Below are 23,252 nucleotides of genomic sequence, written 5' to 3'. Positions count from 1 at the left end.
CCCATTGCGAACTTGTTGTAAAAGTAAGTAGAACCCATCCCCGACTTGTTTGTTTTCTTGAAGATGTTTCGTGACCCAACTAGGTAAGATCATCCATGCTAGAAGGGAGAGGGGTTTGTGGAGAAGAGGAGGAAGGGGGGAGGAAGAGATAGAAGAAGAGGAGGAAACGAGACTATGGGGTCTTTGGAGTTCTCTGAGCTTGGTGGTTTTCTTGCAGAGGTTTTGTGACCCAACTAGATAACATCATCAGTGCTAGAAGGGTTTGTGGAGAAGATGAGGAAGGGGGGAGGAGGAGAAGGAAGAAGAAGAGGAAAACTGTGGGGTCTTTGGAGTTCTCTGAGCTTGGGGGTAACCTCATCAGTGATAATAACAATGAAACATCTACAAGAAAACAAGCACGCTCAGAGACTACCAAGGACCCCCTCATTCATTTGTATGTTTCTTTTCCCCCCTGGGGGAGCCCACAACAGCTTTCATTTAATTAAGGAAAAGGTTGAGACTTTCATTTGAACATTTGCAGAAGGCAGCCAATTTATTCATTTGGCTTTGTCTCTATTATTATGGCTAAAAAAAACCCCCCATGCATCCATGAGTTTTTGGAATCTGGGCCGGCTGCGGTGAATAGATAAAACATTCCTTGAAGATGATAAACGGCAAGATTCAGTCCGTGGGCTTAGAGCCAGTTGCGAATGGGTGTGAGGCCCAATTCGCGGGATAAGGAGCATATCTGGTTGTGTAGGAGGCTGGTGAGCAAACTGGATGTTAGAAAACTTGGACGTGTTTCCATTCTTGCGTCAGAATAAGATCAAAGGAATTCAGGAAGTCGCATTGGAAGGAATCAATGTTATGATTGCAAGTGTGAAAAACGACTTTTTCCAGTGGCTGTTATAACTCCAAACGGTCACTAAACGAAGAGTGTTGTAAGTCCAGGACTATCTGAAGCCCCAGCCTGTTTCGAGAGCAGCAGGTGAGGTTGTAATTACACCACAATTTAATGAATAAAGAAAAGGCTGACATTCGAATGCAGATTTTTAATCTCATGAAATTCTGATTGGGGAATCTTGGTTATAGCAAGTTTCACATGCCAGGACTACTGAATGATGATGTGAGTGTTAATTATAACCTAGTTAACTAAAGGGATGGACAGGTAAATGTGTCACTTCTCCAAACACGTGGATAATCAAAGAATAATCGTGAAGAAATGCATGAATTATAATCATCATCGTGATAGTCATTGTCTATCTGGGATGAAGACTTCTTCTCCATGTTTCCAACTCAGATGGTCCAGGCTTTCCTTTGCCAACTGGGCCTGCCATACTTGTGGATGTTGTCGATCCATCTTGTTTTAGCTCTCTTTTGTGGATGCTTTTGATCAAGTGGGATCCATTCTACGACCGCCTTGGTCCACCTGCCTTCAGTTCCATTTCAATTCTTCTACTCTCTTCTACCTGCCTTCCATGGAGGACCTGTCTACTGCACGAGTCAAAAAGAGGGTTGTGAAAATATCTACAGACCAGGGTTCTACTTACCTTGACTACTGGTTCGCAACGGGATCGCGCATGCTTCTGTGTATGTGCAGATCGCCGATTTTTCTACTTGCATTTTTTTTTACGTGCTTTTGAACTGCTAGGTTGGCAGAAGCTGGGACAAGTAATGGGAGTTCACCCCGTTACGCGGCACTTAGGGATTCGAACCGCTGAACTGCCGACCTTTCAATTGACAACCTCGGTGTTTTAGCCACTAAACCACCATGTCCTTATGCAGTCCATAAAAGGCAATAATTCCTCTTTTTTCAAGAAAATTCCATCCATGCCATCTTTACGACTGATATCCTTTTACTTAATTTCCTAGTACATTCAAGGACTTGAATTCAGAAATAAAGTGATATTTGCACCCCAATGTCTTTCCCCCCCAAAAAATTTACCCTGTTTTAATTTCTCTGATTCTCTTGGCCTATTTTAGCATCCCACAACCTCCAAAGAAGACCAGCCTGAGAAGTTGCAAAGGACCATAGAGTTGTAAGATGAACTAAGAATTGAAAAACCTCACCTAAGTTACTATTTGAGTAGGTTTACTGCTACAGTCTTTAACAAAGCTTAATGGATGATCTCGAGACGCGGGAAATTTAGTAATAGTATATTTAGACGACGTATGCAAAACTGCACAGTAGCCTACAATTATAGAGGTTGGAATTTAAACCCTAAATAGTTATGCAAAGTGTTGCACACGGTGTAAGTTACACATCAGAGGTTCGATCCCACTATGCATAGTTTGAGATGGATCACATTTTAGAAGGGTGCCTTGTTGTTAACATTAAACATTTGAAGCTGCTGTCTGAGAAAACTGTAGCATGAATCATTTAATGAGAAGGATCAGATATAATTGCATTGTTTGGGGTGAGAAATTGTGACTTAATTGTGTTTCTTACACTGTTCCTTACACAGAAAGGTCTCTCAAAACCTTGCAAGAACATATGGAGAGAGAAAGGAAGATCTTTCTTACCCCTCCAGAGATTGTGACAAAGTTCCTAGTCCTCAAGGAACTACCCTGTTTCCCTGAAAATAAGACCCAAGCGGAAAATAAGCCCTAACATGAGTTTTTCAGGATATTGTAATATAAGCCCTACCCCAAAATAAGCCCCAGTTAAGACTGTCAGCCAGACAGATGAATTTAGTACCGTATTTCCTCCAAAATAAGACCTAACCAGAAAATAAGCCCTAATGCATCTTTTGGAGCAAAAATTAATATAAGGCCCAGTCTTATTTTCAGGGAAACCTGGTAGCATCCAAGGAAAATAGTAGAGGGTATAATTCTCCACCACATAGAAATAGAATGGCTTTCATTGCATTTAAACCAAGGTACAAATTTTTTAAAAAATCAAACTGGAGAGTTTTATTGATATAGTTTTATTTTTAGTGACTGTTCTGGTATATGCCAAGACGGGAAGTATCAGCTACTAGAATATATATTCTGAATAACAGACAATATTTTGAGCCATGTTATAATTTTTGCAACCAGGAGAGGGCAGACATATCCTATGAATAAATGGGGCACCTTATAATTTTGAATAAGATTTTTGGTTTACTGTAAGTGTTCTTTCTATTGTTATTATCGATGATATTCCTTTATGGTTAAAAGAAAGGACCTTGTAGGACTTTATCTTCTCCCAGCTTTTGATGGGTGTGAAGTATTGTTTATAAGTCATGAATGCAATAGATAGATACTATTTTGTGGATCTATCCACATGCAGCTAAGTTCTAGTGCCCCCTGGTGGTCAAATGGTGCATGACACTAGACATAGTTACAGCATGGAAATGTGTTTTATTTTTAAATTGCTGGATCATATGAGTCACAGAGAGTGAGTGGGTGGACATATACATTCTCTTAAATAAATAAATAAAAATAAATAAGCAAGGAAAGAAAGGAAAGAAGGAAGGAAGGAAGGAAGGAAGGAAGGAAGGAAGGAAGGAAGGTAGGTAGTTCTTCTGGGAGAAGTCTAGACATCAGTTTTTTTAATGTATACATTTTATTAATAGTTTTAAAAAGAACATAAAAACTAACACAAACTTTCCAAAGAATGGGAATAGACTTTGGAGTTTGGTAGGTTCTCAACTTTTCCTTGTTTGGAAAGATGTATATTATACCCGATAAGAAGAAAAAGAAGTTTTCCTTTTACAAAGAAGAAGAAGAAGAAGAAGAAGAAGAAGAAGAAGAAGGAGAAGGAGAAGGAGAAGGAGAAGGAGAAGGAGAAGGAGAAGGAGAAGGAGAAGGAGAAGGAGAAGGAGAAGAAGAAGAAGAAGAAGAAGAAGAAGAAGAAGAAGAAGAAATAAGGAACATTCAATTTTAGTTGTGGCTTTGGATCCATTGGGTGGATGGATGGGCAGGCGAACAGCCTTGCAGGAATGTTGCTGGGTTCTAGGAACAGACTTGGGGTTGGAGTAAACTCAATTTTGGAAGGGTTGGTAGCGAGAAGTGGGAGCGGGCTTATTCCTCTGTTGACCCGGAGAGCAGAACCAGTACTAGTGAGCCAAAACTACAAGGAGGAAAGTTCAGGCTAGACCTCAGAAGAAGCTTGTTGTCAACTTGCAAAGCATCCCTGGCCTGGTCTCGAGTTGCCATGGGCAAGGGGGATGGGAAACCAACGAAGCAGCATGGCAGCCAAAAATAGGAGCACATTCCGAACATATCTCTCTCAAGGCTGTCGCCCAGGGTTACCCACAGCGGCCAGAGAGGAGTGATCTCTACAACCTGCGAAATTGCTCTGTTGGAGAATATGATTGATGACACACCCTGAGGGGAGTGGGGGGGGAACAGGGTCATGATTGGGGTGTAAATTACGTGGGGTCAGAGTTGGCTTCACCTGGAACGTGCCAAAATGAAGCTCCTAATAAATAACTGGATTTCTTTTGACTCGAGGTTCATGATTTAATTAGGGCATCCTTTGGAACCCTGACAGCTGTGACTTATGAGTTGTCAACCAGTACAACAGATTGCCACATGAAGTGGTGAGATGTCCCTCATTGGAGGTCTTCAAACAGGGAACGGGGAATGGTGGTCCATCAAATAGGTTGTTATAGCTTCTGTCCTGAACAGAGAGTTGGACTGTGGTTCCTTCTCCAATTCGGCCATTCAACATCCACCTGAAGTTCCTGCACATGGCTCAAAGCACGCCCCTCTCCTCCTCCTACCATATCCTGAAGGTAAACATGCTGGTTCAGCACATACTCCTGTTCCGCATCCTCCAGAAGACGTTATGCAAGGCTCTGCACATACACCTCTCCCAGCAGGTCTACAACCTGGTTCAGCACATACTCCTCTTCTACTACCACATCCTCCAGAAGACGTTATGCAAGGCTCTGAGCATACGCCTCTCCCGGAAGGTCTACAACTTGGTTCGGCACACACTCCTCCGGATGTAGCACATGGTTGAGCACAAGCCACGGTCCCTCCTCCAGAGCCACAACATGACCCACAATCTGACCCCGTGTGAGAATAGCGTCCCCCGGTACACCCATCGCAGGCATCGCCGATTGGGCGCCCCCAATAATCACGGGGTCCCCCCGAAGGGTTGTGAACACAACATCTAACCCTTGGGTTTCCTCCTGGCGTACAAGTGGATTGGCGGTAGCAGTAGCACCGGTAATTATGGCCACCTCTTCGAGGTACGTTGCTCCTGGGGTTGCAACACGTCACGCAGGCGGTGTTATCGACATAGCGGAAGGGTTTACGGCGAGTATCTAACCAGGATCCTGCTGGGTCGTACCATGTTGAGTTCAGGTTGAAGTAGGCTTCTCGTCCAGAAGAATAGATTCTTTCTTCTGGCATGGTGGGTGGAACTGAAAGCGTAGGACCAAAATACACTGAAATCAGAATCACCTCCCAAAATAGGATGGGTTGCGCTGGTATTCAGCAGGTTCTATCCGGTTCGGGCAAATCGGTAGTGGCAACTGCAGGAGGCCCCATTCAGTTGCCTGGACGTCATCACGTCCTGTTTTTGACTATCTGCGCATGAATGGAAGTCCCTGCTCATGCACGGAGGTGGCACATGCGAACAAAGCATGCATTCGCATTCACATTTGCAAACCGGTAGCAAAGGTAAATGAATACTACCCCTGGCCACAACAATGCTTGTCCTGAAACTTGTGAATGTGATTTTCGAATGGAAAATTACCACAGAACAAATTTCAATTATAATAGCCTAGGTCGGTCCAGCTACAGTAACAGAGAGGAAAATAATTGATATAATAAGTCCCCTGGTCCAGATATTTATTAAATACTCCAATATTCCAGAATAATACTGAAACATTTGGAGAATTGTTTGGTGAGCCATTACTATCAAGCGTGCATGTGTGTGTGTGTGTGTGTGTGTGTGTGTGCACACTTTTTACTCATGCATTCACATAAACCTTCAGCTGAGTTTTAATAAAATTGTGTAATCTTTAGACCCTTTTGAAATGTTGTGGGCAGTAGGCACTTAACCCCACATTTGGTGTGCGCGCCTAGCTTGCTTGCTTGTTCCATCTCTGACTTTCAACTTGTCCAAGAATGGCCTTTCTTATAAATTACGTCATCCTTCTTCTGTAGCCGAACTCAATGGGTTGGATCTTCCTATTCTCTAAAGCGAGAGAATACCACATTGTTCTCTCAGCTGTCATAACCTTCAGAGAGTTGAAAGGGTATTCCTTAAATTAAAAAAAAAACTTTACCAAAAAAAATAAATAAAATTAAAGGGGATTCCATATTTCTTTTCTTGTTCTGTGGTCTTTCTCCCCGACTCTGTTTGTGGTCATCTATCAACTATAAGAAGACACTTTAGTGCCCTCCAAATATTTTGGACTACATGTTTATGGAGCGTCTCAGTCATCTAGGAGGCAACTGGACTTTCTGGTTTTTTCTTTGAAGATGTTTTGCTTCTCATCCCAGAAGCTTCCTCAGCTCTGAAGAAGCTTCTTGGATGAGGAGCAAAACATCTTCAAAAAAACCCCAGAAAGTTCAGTTGCCTCTTGAAAAAGCACCTTTGGGATTTTGGACTACAGTTCTCCCTATATTCCACTGGGTGTTGGTAATTATAAGGAAACATGTGTGTTGCTCCCAAAACATCTAGAGAACATCTAACCCTCTAGTCTAGACAATCTACTTTGATAAACAGATACAAGGTGTAGAGATAGACTTACCTTATCAGGAGGTATATATTGAAGGAGACCCGTGAGCTAAGGAAATGTCAATGAATGAAGTACCTTCTGAAACAGAAGTTCTTTATATATGGTTTCGATACTCATATATAGATGATACAACATCTTGGGAATGGTAGGTAAGTCCAAAACCATGGACCTGAGAGATGGCAGGTTTGAACACCTGATCTATTACTTAACTATGGTTCAATGGATTGAGATTCATGCAATTAGCAGTCACAACTGGATCGGTGATGTAGAAGACAAGGCATTTTCCCTCTCAGAAGATACATGACAGACTTCCAATGGGTCCATAAAAGGAAGACGATTGGATGACAGCTCTGAGGAATCAAGGAAGAAGCCATGATCAATCAACGCCCCCGTTAGGATCAATTGCATCAGTTCAATGCATCATTGCCAGGTTCTTCTGCAAAATAATTTATGGTACCCCATGGACAGTGACAAGAGGGTTATTAATTGCAATTGTACAGAATGCTAATGATCATCTATAAATCAGAGTTTACTCTCGTGTGGGTTGTTAAAAAAACAAGCCACTCCACAACATTAGTTAGCCTGCAAAAAACGAAGTCTGCCAGTGTAACCCAGCAAAGGAACCTCAGTTGTGATATTTAGAATAGAATAACAGAGTTGGAAGGGACCTTGGAGGTCTTCTAGTCCAACCCCCTGCTTAGGCAGGAAACCCTCCACCACTTCAGACAAATGGTTCTCCAATCTCTTCTTAAAAACTTCCAGTGTTGGAGCATTCACAACCTCTGGAGGCAAGTTGTTCCACTGATTAATTGTTCTCAGTGTCAGGAAATTTCTCCTTAGTTCTAAGTTGCTTCTCTCCTTGATGAGTTTCCACCCGTTGCTTCTTGTCCTGCCTTCAGGGGCTTTGGAGAATAGCTTGACTCCCTCTTCTTTGGGGCAGCCCCTGAGATATTGGGACACTGCCATCATGTCACCTCTAGTCCTTCTTTTCATCAGACTAGCCATGCCCAGTTCCTGCAACCGTTCTTCATATGTTTTAGCCTCCAGTCCTCTAATCCTCTTTGTTGCTCTTCTCTGCACTCCTTTTAGAGTCTCCACATCTTTTTTACAACGTGGTGACCAAAATTGGAGGTGGTATTCCAAGTGTGGCCTTATCAAGGCCTTATAAAGTGGTATTAACACTTCACATGATCTTGATTCTATCCCTCGGTTTATGCAGCCTAGAACTGTGTTGGCTTTTTTGGCAGCTGCAGCACACGGTTGGCTCCTATTTAAATGATTGTCCACGAGGGCTCCAAGCGGACAATCATTTAAATATGAACCAGCCGTGTGCTACAGCTGCCAAAAAAGCCAACACGGTTCTAGGCTGCATTTGGATATCAAAGATACAATGTAGTGACTGAACAACAATCATGCAAGATGTAACCATGGGCAGAACTTCAAAGTAGAATTTTGCAATCATGTGAATGATACTCCTCCCAAGCTATCTGGAACTAAACTCAAGATTGGTCTCATCAGCCACGAGCTAAAATGCTGGTGGAGCCCCACACGTAGTTCCTAAGTTGACTCCTGGACAATATAAGATGATGATTTGTCTTCTGCTGGCTGGTGAGTCACTTGAAGGAGGACAAAGCAAGCACGTGGCAGAGCTGAGCTTTCAAGAAATTATCAACTGTATAAGGTGTAGCCTTCATACGCTACCGACTGGGTAATGAATGGCTAGGAAGTTCTTAAGAACATGATGGCATCAAAGCCATCTTCTACAAATGAAGTGTGCACTCATCTATTGCATACCTGTAACCAGCTAGACGGAGAATATCCATGCTTTAGTGTATTGTCACCATGATATCAGGGTCATCCATATTTATTTATTTATTTATTTATTTATTTATTTATTTATTTATTTATTTATTTATTTATTTATTTATTATTCAAATTTCTATACCGCCCTTCTCCTTTCGGACTCAGGGCAGTGAACAGCCAAAATAAAACATTTATACATAAAGTACGATTAAAAATAGATTTAAAATAATTAAATTTGGCCCATAGTTTAAAATTTATCAATTTAAAATCCATATCAAAATTTAAAATCAACCATAAAATCATAAAATCAAGAGAGACCGGCTAACTGAAAGAGATGAGTTTTTAGGACCCGACGAAAAGTCCGGAGGTCGGAGATCACTCGTATCTCTGGGGGTAGATTGTTCCAAAGGGTAGGTGCCACCACAGAGAAGGCTCTCCTCCCGGGGGTCGCCAGCCGGCATTGTCTAGCCGACGGCACACTGAGGAGGCCCTCTCTGTGGGAGCGAACTGGCCGGTGGGAGGCTATTGATGGCAGAAGGCGGTCCCGTAAGTACCCTGGCCCTAAGCCATGGAGCGCTTTAAAGGTGATCACCAACACCTTGAAGCGCACCTGGAAGTCCACCGGAAGCCAATGCAGCTCGCGCAGGAGAGGAGTCACATGGGAGCGCCCCGTCGCTCCCATAATCCCCCGCACAGCCTCATTCTGCACCAGTATGAAGTCCCTTGGGCATGTCTCGTTTCCCCTTAGAAATGGGACCATTTTCCTCTGCTTCCAAGATTTTCAACTGAAGCCAGAATGATGCCATCAACACATAGGAAGGAGGAAATGGAAGTGTTAGGGGCAGGGATGGGATTCAGAAATTTTAGCAACCAGTTCTCTGCCTGGTTGCTGGGAGGGCGTGGCCATGGTGGGCATGGCCTACTCAGCCTTCTGTATGGGAGGGCATTTTCGCCCTCCCCATACTCCGGAGGCTTTCCTCGAGCCTCCGGGAGGCCAGAAACAAGCCCGTTTCTGAACTTCCGGAACTTCTGGTAGGCCTGTTTTTCACTCTCCCAGAGCCTCCGTGTGAGCCCTGCACTTACCTGGCATCCAAAATGGGCTGTGTGGAGACTCCTGAGAGGAGCGGGGCAGGGCGGGCAGGGTCAACCGGTTCGCTACCGGTTCAGCGAACCAGATTAAAATTAACATCCGGTTCGCTCAAAGCGGTCCGAACTGGCTGAATCCCACCTCTGGTTAGGAGGAATCTCAATATGACCAAGCTGGAGAGAAAAAAAAAGAAATTTTAGGAGGTCACCAGAGAAATGCAAAAGGAGGATTTATTTAGGGTGAAATATATGATCCACTGGTTCTGGTTTTGCTTTCTGGGTAGCAACTGAGACTGGATGTTGGTAGATGTGAGTAGATTGCATAACTGGGGGGGGGGGGGTTCTCCAGTTGGCTTGTGAGCTGAGTGGTTGAGGGACTTTTTTTTTTCATCGTTGATTACCCATAACATCCGCTGAGCCTAATTTCTTAATTGGTTTTGCATGTAACTAAGTTACAACTAAAGAGGAGCTATTAACAACCTTCGGAGTGAAGGCGGGAGTATCCTTCATTCCTTAGTAAAAGAAGTTTTAAATACAAGTTTAAAGATTTAAGTTTTTTTTAAAAAAATAAAAGCAAAAGACTAATTAGCATGTGGATTTTGGAAAGTTACAAGTAGATTAAGGGGCCAGATGGGTTTGAAATAAGATTTTGAAATTCAGGGTAAGAATCCTTCCGTATGGGAAAATGTTCTTGTTTTGAATTCTTTAAAAAAAAAAAACATGATAGGATGAGGCTTTCGAGGTTGGACACTAGAGGGAGCCAGAGGAAGCTAAAAATTATAATTAAAAGAGAAGAACATTTCAATTTGTCTGACTAATACAGAATGAACCTCTTCTTGTTTCATACAGACATGCATGCCATGACACACATGAAAAAGGAATGATAGCACAATGGACAAATTTTGTCACTTGTCCCACCTTGCCCCTTTCTCCCTCACCCTGTAAATTTATCTGGATTATCAAGTTCACACTTGTCTTTGTTCTATCTTCTATCCAAATCTCGTGAGTACAGTCCTGGAAAACTTCAGCGATAGGTCAGGAAAAATAGATGTCTTTTGAGAAGAAGGAGGAGAAGGAGGAGGAGGAGGAGGAAGAGGAGGAGGAGGAGGAGGAGGAGAAGGAGGAGGAGGAGGAAGAGGAGGAGGAGGAGGAGGAGAAGCAGAAGGAGAAGAAGAAGAAGGAGGAGGAGGAGGAGGAGGAGGAGGAGGAGGAGGAGAAGGAGGAGGAGGAGGAAGAGGAGAGGGAGAAGAAGAAGAAGAAGAAGAAGAAGAAGAAGAAGAAGAAGAAGAAGAAGAAGAAGAAGAAGAAGAGGAAGAGGAAGAAGAAGAAGAAGAAGAAGAAGAAGAAGAAGAAGAAGAAGAAGAAGAAGAAGAAGAAGAAGAAGAAGAAGAAGAGGGGTGGAGGAAGAGGAGGAGGAGGAGAAGGAAGGATTCTGGGAGTGATGAATGCTTTAATAAGTTTTATTGTGTTACATACATATTTTTAACATATAAATTTGATAAATAGTCAAAATGTCCAGGGTAAGTAACTACAAGCATATCAGCTAGTAAATAAATAGCAAGACAACATTTTGAGCTAGATTGTGATGTTCATATTCAGCACAACTCATCAGCTACTTCTTCAGAAGATGGGGAGGCGCTTTGGAAGCTTGTTTGATCTGATAGATCTCAGGTTGTGGTGAACAGCACGGTTGGGCTGGTGGACAATATTCTTGTTGAGGTGGATAGCATGATTGGGCTGGTGGACAATATTCTTGTTGAGGTGGATAGCATGATTGGGCTGGTGGACAATATTTTTGTTGAGGTGGATAACACGGTTGGGCTGGTGGACAATATTTTTGTTGAGGTGGATAACATGGTTGGGCTGGTGGACAATATTTTTGTTGAGGTGGATAACACGGTTGGGCTGGTGGACAATATTTTTGTTGAGGTGGATAACACGGTTGGGCTGGTGGACAATATTTTTGTTGAGGTGGATAGCACAGTTGAGCTGGTGGACAGCATGATTGGGCTGGTGGACAATATTTTTGTTGAGATGGATAACATGGTTGGGCTGGTGGACAATATTTTTGTTGAGGTGGATAACACGGTTGGGCTGGTGGACAATATTTTTGCTGAGGTGGATAGCACGATTGGGCTGGTGAACAATATTTCTGTTGAGGTAGATAGCACGATTGGGCTGGTGGACAATATTTTTGTTGAGGTGGATAGCACCTCTGGACAGGCCGACAATACTTCTGTCCTGGAGGACGAGAACATGATTGGATAACTGGACGGCACTTCTGCACTGGAGGAGGACACCACTGGGCAGGCGGATGACTCTTCCGTCCAGGAGGAGAACAGTATTTGACAGGTGGACGGTACTTCTGTACTGGTGGACAATACCGTTGGACAGGGGGACAGTAGTCTTGGACCGGAGGATAATATTTCTGTTGGGCTGGGCAGCCCTTTGGAGCTGGAGGACAATATTTTGGCTTTTGGGGGCAATACCTCTGCACAGGAGGGCAGAGTGAAGGTGGAGGCGTATCACAACATTCCATTTCAGAAGTCCACGTTACCAAGTAGCTAGATGGTTCCCAACTTAGAGATCTCCTATAACAACCGTAGGAATCTTTGCCATCTCCATATTCTGTGCTGTACATCTCTTGAGACCTTTGATTAGACCTGTGAAAAATATGTATGCTGGGAACACAAGGATGAAAGTATAAAAAACACAATTGATGAATGAAATTGCTGACGGACTAGAACTTTTTTGTCGTTCTTTTCCAGAGCATTTTCTGTGAAGGACGCATCTCAACTGTATTTGGGTTAGGTAGTTAAAGAGGCGCTGAAATTATGGCTTGGTGATGCAACGCATTAAGCCTAACTGTGGAAAGAAAGAACAAAAGAACGAAAGAACGAAAGAACGAAAGAACGAAAGAACGAAAGAACGAAAGAACGAAAGAACGAAAGAACAAAAGAACAAAAGAACAAAAGAACGAAAGAACAAAAGAACAAAAGAACAAAAGAACAAAAGAACAAAAGAACAAAAGAACAAAAGAACGAAAGAACGAAAGAACAAAGGGAGGGAGAGAGGGAAGGAAGGAAAGAAAGAAAGAAGGAAGGAAGGGAGGGGAGGGAGGGAGGGAAGCAAGCAAGGAGGAAGAGAAGGAAGGAAGGCAGGGAGGGAGGGAGGAAAGAAAGAAAGCAGGGAGGGAGAGAAGGAAAGAAGGAGAGAAGAAGAAAGAAAGAAAGAAAGCAGGGAGTGAGATGAGGAAAGGAAGGGAGGAAAAAGAGATGGAAGGAAGGAAGGGGGGAGGGAGGGAGGAAGGAAGGAAGGAAAGAAAAGAGAGATAGGCAAGGAAGGAGGGAGGGAAGGAAGGACATAGCAACATCCACAATTCAAGATCCCATTTCCCACCGCGTGTTCCCCTTAACGTGTTTCAGCCATCCGTAGAGGTGTTCTCAATTTACCTGCCATTTTCACCGCTCACAAAACTGCGCAGTGATCGAAGACGTTATCAGGAGATATAATAGCTTCTGATTTGTCCATCATCCCTAGGTTAGCTTGGCCCCCCCTAAGAACCATGAGATCGTTTGACAAATCAATGGCCGTCCCAAAGGGATTGGACCTTGCCACTGATCCCTTCACGAGAAGTCCTATCTCAGGGGTCAGCAACCTGCAGCTCTGGAGCCTCATGTGGCTCTTTCACCCCTCTGCTGCGGCTCCCTGTCACTCAAAATACGCATCACAACCGCCAATGTGCGACACCCACCGACACGCGATTTATTGAGCTTTTCAACCCCCGTAGGCCAACCATGGATAAATCCAAGAAAAGAAAAGTTTCAGAAGAAAACAGAACATTTAATTCAACTATATATGCTAGTTTTGTGGCCACTCAAGAAATAGTCAGGCACGGGGAAGAGTTTTGTGGCTCCCGGTGTTTTCTTTTCTGTGGGAAACGGGTCCCAATGGCTCTTTGAGTGTTTAAGGTTGAAGATCCCTGTCCTATCTACTGAAAGCTTTCCTTCTCAGTCCAAACTCCATCTCATCGTAAGGTTGCAAGCCGATTGCAGCCACCAGGGATGTCTGCTTTACAGATCTATGCAGATCATTTACGACTTGTACGTTTCAACCAAGAGATGGAGACTTAATCATCGGTAACAATTTAAAAAAAAATAAAAATCAATCCCAAGATATCAGGTTGAAATATGACTTACCGAGTACTCCCACTCTTCGAATTCTTCAGTAGTTAAAGACAGCGAGGAGTGATGACAAGATGGTTTTATAATATTTGGCAAGGTCCCTTGTGACTGGCTGGCTCCATTTTTGGAAAAAAGGAGGAAAGAATACCCCATCGCCCAATTGTTAGTTATTGTCTCGATTTGTCATTTTCTCGTGCCAGGGCAGACCGAATGCTTCGCATAGACGAAGAAGTGATTAAGCTTGCCAGCCATCTGCTGTCTGGCTTCCAATGGAGAAAAGCCAAGATAAATGATGTAAGAGAATAGCCCGAGTCTACCTTGGGCTGCCTGCAGCTAAGTTACAATTAAGGAGTACGACTGGGCATCCTTTAATTATCTACCTTGTGCTTTGATCATCTGACAGTGATAGTGGCTGGGTCATCTTAGGAAACATCCAAGATAAGTAAATTGGGCAGCCCCGCTGGGGGCAGGACAGATCATAAATTTGGAGAGGGTGTGTTTAATTGTCCATATTTCTCCGGTAACCTACTTATCGGCTCTTATCACTCATGTAAATTAGGGAGTGACCCTAACAGTTTGAGATCATGTATTTTGACGATTAATGTCAGTATTATTTTTAATTTTTTTTTTAATTTGATTTATATGCCGCCCTTCTCCAGAGACTCAGGGCGGCTTACAATGCGTTAAGCAATAGCCTTCATACTTTCGTATATTTATACAAAGTCAGCTTATTGCCCCCACAAACTGGGTCCTCATTTCACCTACCTTAGAAAGGATGGAAGGCTGAGTCAACCTTGAGCCTTGGCGAGATTCGAACCAGCAGTAAATTGCAGGCAGCTGTGTTAATAACAGGGTGCTTTAAACCACTGTACTATCAAGGCTCTTTTATTTATTTATTTATTAGTCCAATTTATATGCCGCCCTTCTCCGTAGACTCAGGGCAGATTACAACGCATTACAGCAATAGCCTGCATACTTTTTTGTATATGTCTGCTTATTAGGGCTTTCGCCCCCCTCCCCCAAGCAGTGTTGTTCTATACAAAGCTGGCTTATTGCCCCCACAATCCGAGTCCTCAATTTACCTACCTCGAAAGGATGGAAGGCTGAGTCAACCTTGAGCCTGGTGAGATTTGAACTCGTACTAATTGCAGGCAGCTGGCAGCTAAGTGCTAGCACTTAACAGCACTTAGTCCGCTGCACCACCGAGGCTCTTTTTTTTTTTTAATTGTATGTCTATTGATGGTCGATAACTGTAATAAAGTTTTTATTCTATTCTCCGGTAATCTAAATAGATGTTTTTCAATAGCTATCTATATATACCAGTGGAGGTATATTTTTCCCTACCAGTTCTGTGGGCGTGGCTTGGTGGGCAGGTCATGTGATCGAGGGGTGGCACCTTGCTGCGAGTGACATCTATTATTTCCTCTGCGCATGTCCAAGATGGCCGCTCCCAGCTGAGCGGCGGCGATACTCGGGGGATATCCCCCGGGTTTTGGGGGTTCCGGGGGTTCGACCAGCTAATTGACCCCCATGTCTGGTGAGGGGAGCTTCTCACCAGTCTGTGTCATCTTCTTGAGAGCTGGCAGCTCTCCAGGACACGATGGCCACGAACGAGACGGAGACGGCTGCGCTGCGGCTCTATGAGTGGGGAGAGCGCCCTCAGCGCCCTCGGCATCTCCCCGCAGCTGCCGAGCTAGTGGAACGGGCGGTGGCGGCGTCGGCGATGCAGCCCCTCCCTGGAGCTTCAGGGACTCCGAGGGGATGACAGGGGCTTCCTGTTAGACCCAACGGTGGACGGGGATGTTTTAAGAGCTGGCATCGTCGGGATTGGCACTCGCTTTAACACTGGGACGAACGGCTGGGAGAGATAACATCAGAGAGGCCGGAAAGGGACAGGAGCCTGAATAGGGAGAGCGAGGGGCATCCTGACCATGATTTGAATCAGACCATCAATGTTTGTTTCTTGGAACTGCCGGTTACAGCTATGGATGGGAGGCCCACTTGGAGGGGGCCCACTCCTGGTCCTTCCAGAGGCTCCCCCCCTCCCTCATTTGGATGGGGGTGAGCTAGAAACATTGCTGTTTGATGGTCACAAAAGACCTTGGGCCAGGCTTTTATGCCTTACGTGGTCTATCAGCCTCCAGGAGGCCACTTATCATCTGGAGATGCCTCTGAATAATATGATACGATACTTGTTATGATACCTGCCTCCCATGGACATGGACATCTATAGCCTCCCGATTCGCCTCCCTACTCGCCTAAGGTGCAGCCGCTAGAGTTATCGGAGTCTTCTCTGGGCCCGTGAACCTGTAGATTGGTGGTTTGTTATCAATGCCCCCAATTGTAAGAGGGAAATATTCGGATTTCAAGTCTTTCATGGTGCCGGTCGACGACTGCGGTTTCTGGCCCTTCCCAGCTTTCGTGAGAGGGCAGCTGGTGTTAACATCTGGCCTCGAAGCGGCCTAAGACTCCATCCACTGCTGTGAGAGAGCAGTGGAGTTTATTGACTTGGAATTGATTGAATATCCCTTTCCAGACTTTGGACTATCTTGATTACCCCCAGGCCGTTGATTTTCCCCCGATTGATTGATTAATTAATTGATTGATTAGATGTATTCGCCAACAGAACTTCTTATTCTGCGAGACTCCCCCCTCTCGCAGGTGTGGCCCTCCACTTTATCAAGGGCCTACCTTTATGACGGGCTTTGGCACCCCGAGAGGTGGCATGCTGCAAAAAGGGGATTAAGGGGTTTTTTAGGGAAACTTTTTGATAGATTTTTAAGGGATTTTAAGGGGCGGGAGGGTTGTGTGGGTTTGGGGGTTAACCCACGGGGGGAGGGGTCCGGCCCAGCTGTTAGTGGGGCCACGGAGGGTGTAGATTCTGGGGGTAAGGGGGACATCAGAGTCCATTCTGTCGAGGGCTTTTCTATCAATGTGTTGAGTGGGAGGGGCAGATATGGTGGGAGCAGGGGGCCGCATCATGTAGTGGGGGCGCGCACTCGCTATCTTCGAGCGGTGGCACGCCCCGGTCCCCATAGCCCTTCTCGTATCCCAGGCTGTTCAGACTCTCAGGGCCCGAGCCTTCGGCTGCTGTCGTGCAATGCCAGGTCCGTGGTAAATAAAGCCCCCCTCATTTGCGATCTTATTCAGGAGGGGGGAGCGGACCTGGCAGGTATTACGGAGACCTGGTTGGGCCATGAGGGGGGGGTTCCCCTCGTGGATATGTGCCCACCAGGTTTCCGAGCATTCCATCAGCCGAGAGCTCAGGGCAGGGGCGGGGGGGTGGCGGTTATTATAAAGGAAAGTCTTGATCCGAGGGAGACCACTGTTCCACAGATAGCCGGATGTGAGTCCCTTTTTGTGAGGTGGGGTCGTGGAGTACAGATGGGCTTGTTGATCACGTACCTGGCTCCCTGCCGCGTGGCAACGGCCCTGCTCGAGCTGCTCAACGTCATAGCTGAGGTGGCGGTTGGTACCCCCAGACTTCTAGTCATGGGGGATTTCAACTTGCCATCTGTCGGCGAAACGTCTGAGGTGGCTCGAGAGTTCATGGCTTCCATGACGGCCATGGACCTTACTCAGTTAATTCATGACCCCACTCACACGGGTGGACACACTCTGGACTTAGTTTTTGTCTCTGGTCAGTGGTTGAGTGGCCTTGATACAGGGGATATAGTCATCGAACCCTTGTCATGGTCTGACCACTCGCTCCTTCGACTGGACTTTCTAACCGCCGCACCCCGCCGCAGGGAGGCGGGACCGACCAGGTGGTTCCGCCCCAGGCGCCTGATGGACCCTGATAGGTTCCAGATGGAGCTTGGGCCATTTCCTGAGACTCTGGCTCACGACTCGACTGAGGACCTGGTGGCCGCCTGGGATAGTGCGGCTGCCGGGGCCTTGGACCGTGTCGTGCCTTTGCGGCCTCTGACCCGGCACTGAACTCACCTAGCTCCTTGGTTCTCCGAGGAGCTCAGGGAGATGAAGCGCCGGAAAAGACGCCTGGAGAGTAGTTGGAGGACCAGTCGCTCCGAATCCGACCGAACACTGGCGAGGTCTCATATTAAGACCTACCTAGTGGCGATAAAAGCGGCGAAATCTAGTTATTTTGCCGCTCTTATCGCGTCATCAGATAATCGCCCGGCCGCCCTGTTTAGGGTGACCCGCTCCCTCCTCCATCTGGAAGCGCGGGATGACCCCTTGCAGGGCCGAGCCGAGGACTTTGTGCAGTATCTGTATGACAAAATCGCTCAGATTCGGGAAGGACTGGCCTCTGACTGGGTATGTCCGGACGGGATGACTGAGGCAGGTCTTGAGAGTGTTATCTGGGGGGAGTTCGATCCTGTGGCTCCCGAGGACATGGACAGGGTCCTGGGACGGCTGAACGCGACCACATGTTTATTGGACCCGTGTCCCTCCTGGTTGGTACTGGCTTCCCGGGAGGTGACACGAGGCTGGCTCCAGAAGATTGTTAACGCTTCTTTGAGTGAGGGGGTCCTGCCGGCCGCTTTGAAAGAAGCGGTTGTGAGGCCCCTCCTCAAGAAGCCCTCTCTGGATCCGGCTGTTTTGGCTAACTATCGTCCAGTCTCCAACCTTCGCTTTGTTGCGAAGGTTGTTGAGAGTGTGGTGGCGCAACAGCTTCCCCGGTACCTGGATGAAGCTGTCTATCTAGACCCGCTCCAGTCCGGCTTCCGGCCTGGGTACAGCACGGAAACGGCATTGGTCGCGTTGGTGGATGATCTCTGGAGGGCTCGGGATAGGGGTTGCTCCTCTGTCCTGGTCCTGTTAGACCTCTCAGCGGCTTTTGATACCATCGACCATGGTATCATGTTGCACCGGTTGGCGGGGTTGGGGGTGGGGGGCACCGTTCTGCGGTGGTTCTCCTCCTACCTCTCTGACCGGTCGCAATCTGTGTTGACGGGGGGGCAGCGGTCGACCCCGAGGCACCTTGCTTGTGGGGTGCCACAAGGGTCGGTCCTCTCGCCCCTTCTGTTCAACATTTATGTAAAGCCGCTGGGTGAGATCATCCGTGGCTTTGGGGTGGAGTTCCATCAGTACGCTGATGACACCCAGCTGTATATCTCCACCCCAGGCCACCCCAACGATGCCCTTGAAGTGATGTCCCAGTGTCTGGAGGCCGTGCGGGCCTGGATGGGGAGAAACAGGCTCCGACTCAACCCCTCCAAGACCGAGTGGCTGTGGCTTCCAGCGTCCCGATATAGCCAGCTGACGCCATCGCTGGCTATTGGGGGCGAATCACTCGCCCCCACGGAGAGGGCTCGCAACTTGGGCGTCCTCCTGGACGCACGGCTGTCTTTAGAAGATCATTTGACGGCCGTGGCCAGGGGGGCTTTTTATCAGGTTCGCCTGATACGCCAGCTGCGCCCCTTTCTAGATCGGGACTCTCTACGCACAGTCACTCAGGCACTAGTCATTTCCCGCCTGGACTACTGCAACGCTCTCTACATGGGGCTCCCCCTGGGGTGCACCCGGAGGCTCCAGCTGGTCCAGAACGCGGCCGCGCGGGGGATTATGGGGGCGACGAGGCGCTCCCATGTGACACCTCTCCTGCGCGAGCTGCACTGGCTCCCAGTGGTCTTCCGGGTGCGCTTCAAGGTGTTGGTGACCACCTTTAAAGCGCTCCATGGCTTAGGGCCGGGGTATTTACGAGACCACCTTCTGCCACCAATAGCCTCCCACCGGCCAGTACGCTCGCACAGAGTGGGCCTCCTCAGGGTGCCGTCCGCCAGACAATGTCGGCTGGCGACCCCCAGGGGGAGAGCCTTCTCTGTGACGGCGCCCACCCTCTGGAACAACCTTCCCCCAGAGTTACGTATAATAACAGACCTCCGGATTTTTCGTCGGGCCCTGAAAACCTATTTATTTCAACAAGCTGGGCTGGCCTGAGTTAAATTTTAAATTGATTTTAAATTGGGTTATCTTAATTTCGGCCAAAATATTTAATTATTTTAATACTGTTCTTAAATTTTGTATGCTTTGTTTTTATCTTGGCTGTGCACCGCCCTGAGTCCTATTGGAGAAGGGCGGTATAGAAATTTAATTAATAAATAAATAATAAATAAATCTAGTTGGCCACGCCCACTCAGTCACATGACCCACTCCCCCACCAAGCCACATCCACAGAACCTGGTAGGGAAAAAAATTGAATTAATACTATATTTTTCCTTAACATCACCCATTCCCCGAGGCCCTGGAACCACCTCTGAAAGATATCTACATACTACCTGGGTTTTTCATCCATGAAACTTCTTAAACTTGAATGGGTATGATGATTAAATGTTGGCTTAAGATCTAGAGAGCCAAATTTAAGTTCTACTCAGCTACTAGTTGACCTTGGATTAATAGCTATTTCTTAGCTTCACCTAATAGAGGGTAAAATAGAGATGAGATGGAAAGAATGAAGAATGGAGCCCTGATACGAGATTACTGGCACTATTACTGCTAATGATAAGATCAAGTCAGAAGCTTGTCTAAACTAGTGTTCTGTCCCACATTGACCAACCAGGAATTGATGGGAAGTCCATGAGGTCCATCATCTCCCACAACTGATCTTGGTCTTAAAGAATGGCTATCAAAAGCCTTATTCTCTATTAATTTGCCTAAAATTCTTTGAAAGCTATCTAACATGGTGGTGAGATGGTCCAAGGCACCTTGGAGGTGGAGCTTGTAGATATGACCTCAGGCACTGTGATCCAGCTTTATGTCATGTGTCTTTAGTCTAATTATTGGGTAATTTGTCTCATAAACATCAGGGTCTATCTTGGTAGAACCCCAAAATCACGTATCCCTCTTCTGAATGTGAAGACTGCTTAACACTCCTTAGCAAAGAGATGCTTTTCTTAGTCTGCCTGTCTTTAGCAGTGCCCAGGGATGCTTGGTGGATAGGTGGCTAAGACGCTGAGGTTGTCGATCGAAAGGTCGGCAGTTCAGCGGTTCGAATCCCTAGTGCCACGTAATGGGGTGAGCTCCCGTTACTTGTCCCAGCTTCTGCCAACCTAGCAGTTCGAAAGCACGTAAAAAATGCAAGTAGAAAAATAGGCACCACCTTTGGTGGGAAGGTAACAGCATTCCGTGCGCCTTTGGACGTTGAGTCATGCCGGCCACATAACCACGGAGACGTCTTCGGACAGCTCTGGCTCCTCGGCTTTGAAACGGAGATGAGCACCGCCCCCTAGAGTCAGGAACGACTAGCACATATATGCGAGGGGAACCTTTAACTTTACCTTAGGGATATATGCACAGTCTAATTCAAACCCTATTTTCCCCCCCTGAAATTTGCAAGTCTATGCACCACTGCAATTTTTCATATTTAAGTTAAAAGACAAAAGAAGTACTTTGATGTAAACACAATGCAAATTGGACTTCTCACAATTTTTTTCCTACAGAGTTTTCATTATCCTTTCCACGCTTAAAGAGCAAGGAGGGGAAAAATTTAGATGAAAATATTTTATTCAGCCTTCCTTGTTCAACAGACCTTCCGTTCTCTCAGAATTAGCCCGTTTCTCTCTGCTTCTCCTCCTCCTCTTCTTTGAAAAGATCTTGATTTAATGTTCGGGGATATATCTTGCATCAGGAAGCTCCACAAGTCAGTTTCTGGATTTATTTCTCATGGATATCCTAGATATTATTCCAATTTGTAAAAATGTCAACAGAGAGGGGAAAAAAAATTCTCCGGGAAAACTATATGAGTTTATTTTGCTGATTGCAGATCAGGATATAAAAAATAATAGGAAGAAACCAACAGAATGCTGGAAACCTTATATAGATGTGGCTTGCAAATCTCCGGAAATGAGGTGGCTTTTTAAAGAATGTTGATAGACCAAATGAAGCTCATATTTGCCTCCTGGGTTACTCTAGGTAGGTACCACATGGTGCCCTGTAGGCAGCCATTTGCAAATGAGAAGTAAGGAATTAGCTACCACTGCTGACAGACAGCCACAGGGAGTGAGAGAGCTGGTTGAATCATAATAATTATGCTGGATAATTAATTGCAAGAATTAATGTGAAAAAAGATTCCCACACTTACCCAATTGCTTGAAATGGAATCATTGTGGAGGTACCAACATTTCCCCCCCTGAAACATCTGAGCATGGCCCACTCTCCCCAAATGTTTGCTCAGAACAATAGGCCCACGGTTCATGGAGTGGGTTGTGAGGATGGCCTTGGGAGGCAGGAGGAAGAGCTGCATCTAGACCGATGGTCAGATCAGAGATATCTCAGAAGGAAAAAAGGGAGTGGGGAATGTGTCTCAGGAGTGACCCTCTCTAATTCTTTGGGGAATAAAGGCAAGGGACGGCAGAAATGTTTTTGGACTTGCAAGATTTTGTTACTGGTGGTTTTGGTTTCCTGTCTGGATTATAAGGGAGGGAGGGAGGGAAAGAGGAAAAAGAAGGGAAGGAAAAAGAGAAAGGAAGGATGGAAGGATAGAGAGAAGGAAGGGAGGAAAAGGAAGAGAAGGAAGCAAGCAAGCAAGGAAGGAAGGATAGAGAGTAGGAAGGGAGGGAGGGAGGAAAAGGAAGGGAAGGGAAAAGAGAAAGGAAGGATGGAAGGATAGAAAGAAGGAAGAGAGGAAAAGGAAGGGAAGGGAAAAGAGAAAGGATGGAAGGATAGAGAGAAGGAAGAGAAGAAAAGGAAGAGAAGGGAAAAGAGAAAGGAAGGATGGAAGGATAGAGAGAAGGAAGGGAGGAAAAGGAAGAGAAGGGAAAAGAGAAAGGAAGGATGGAAGGCTAGAGAGAAGGAAAGAAGGAAGGAAAGAAGGAAAAGGAAGAGAAGGAAAGGGAAAAGAGAAAGGAAGGATGGAAGGATAGAACGAAGGAAGGAAAGAAGGAAGGAAGGGGAAAGGGAAGGGAAGAGAAGGGAAGAGAAAGAGAGGGAGGGAGGAAGGAAAAGGAAGGGAAGGAAAAAGAGAAAGGAAGAATGGAAGGATAGAGAGAAGGAAGGAAGGAAAGGGAGGAAGGAAGGGAGGAAGGAAGGGATTTTTTTCTTTGCAACTGCCATTTATTATTGTATATTTAATTGAGGAAATTGATGAGATTTGTAAGTCATAGCAGTATCTCTTGACAGCCCAACTGGATCAATCTAGGTGCCAAAAATGATAATTGTAAACTGCCTAGAATCACTTGGTTCAGCTGGGCAGCTATAGAAATCGAAGAAATCCGGAAATAAAGAAACAATGGCTCCCTTGGTTGTATTGCGTCATAAAGAAAATTCCTGAAACGTTGTGATCCCGATGTTTGCATTCCAATATCCTCCAAAAAATGTTCTTCGAGGTTCTGTCTTCCAGCACTAAGACTGGATTTTCTGGATTTTTATTTGCAGAGTAGCTGTCATCATTCCAGCTTCGGCTGCTGCAGATGTGTTAAAAAAAAAAATTAAAAATATGAGGATCTCAAAATCACATCAATGATTTCCAGCCCGAAGACAATAAACAGGCCGAACGTTTCTTGATTGGCAAAGAAGGAATTCTCCATTCTCCATTAATGTCTCATTTCCTGGGCTA

At 45.8% G+C, this 23,252-nt stretch overlaps 2 protein-coding genes across 2 annotated transcripts; both read right to left on the bottom strand.

Moving 5' to 3' along the window:
- Positions 1-3,301: 3,301 nt before the first annotated feature.
- On the bottom strand, positions 3,302-6,862 carry LOC117676276 (uncharacterized). The gene is made up of 2 exons (XM_034435657.3): positions 6,675-6,862; positions 3,302-5,336 (listed from the first exon to the last, which is right to left on the bottom strand). The coding sequence occupies exon 2, from the start codon at positions 5,323-5,325 to the stop codon at positions 4,630-4,632; it is 696 nt and encodes a 231-aa protein (XP_034291548.1). The 5' UTR covers positions 5,326-5,336; positions 6,675-6,862; the 3' UTR covers positions 3,302-4,629.
- A 4,133-nt stretch (positions 6,863-10,995) lies between these two features.
- On the bottom strand, positions 10,996-21,941 carry LOC117658494 (uncharacterized). The gene is made up of 3 exons (XM_087881174.1): positions 21,780-21,941; positions 15,291-15,510; positions 10,996-12,106 (listed from the first exon to the last, which is right to left on the bottom strand). Exons 1-3 carry the CDS (start codon positions 21,939-21,941, stop codon positions 11,172-11,174), a joined length of 1,317 nt encoding a protein of 438 aa, XP_087737300.1. The 3' UTR covers positions 10,996-11,171.
- Between the last annotated feature and the right edge of the window lie 1,311 nt (positions 21,942-23,252).

Source organism: Pantherophis guttatus, chromosome 18 (assembly GCF_059756535.1).
Source record: "Pantherophis guttatus breed Tessera chromosome 18, ASM5975653v1, whole genome shotgun sequence".
NCBI lineage: Eukaryota > Metazoa > Chordata > Lepidosauria > Squamata > Colubridae > Pantherophis > Pantherophis guttatus.
This window is presented reverse-complemented; position numbering and strand designations above follow the sequence as displayed.

Excerpts from the sequence above, each read along its gene's own strand:
- LOC117658494 (XM_087881174.1), bottom strand. The coding sequence starts at position 21,941 with ATGCAGCTCTTCCTCCTGCCTCCCAAGGCCATCCTCACAACCCACTCC. Across the intron at positions 15,511-21,779 it reads ATTCCATTTCAAGCAATTGG|GAAGCCCCTGTCATCCCCTC; the intron begins GTAAGTGTGGGA and ends TGGGTCTAACAG. Across the intron at positions 12,107-15,290 it reads CAAGAAGATGACACAGACTG|AACGTGGACTTCTGAAATGG; the intron begins GTGAGAAGCTCC and ends TAGCTACTTGGT.
- LOC117676276 (XM_034435657.3), bottom strand. The coding sequence starts at position 5,325 with ATGCCAGAAGAAAGAATCTATTCTTCTGGACGAGAAGCCTACTTCAAC.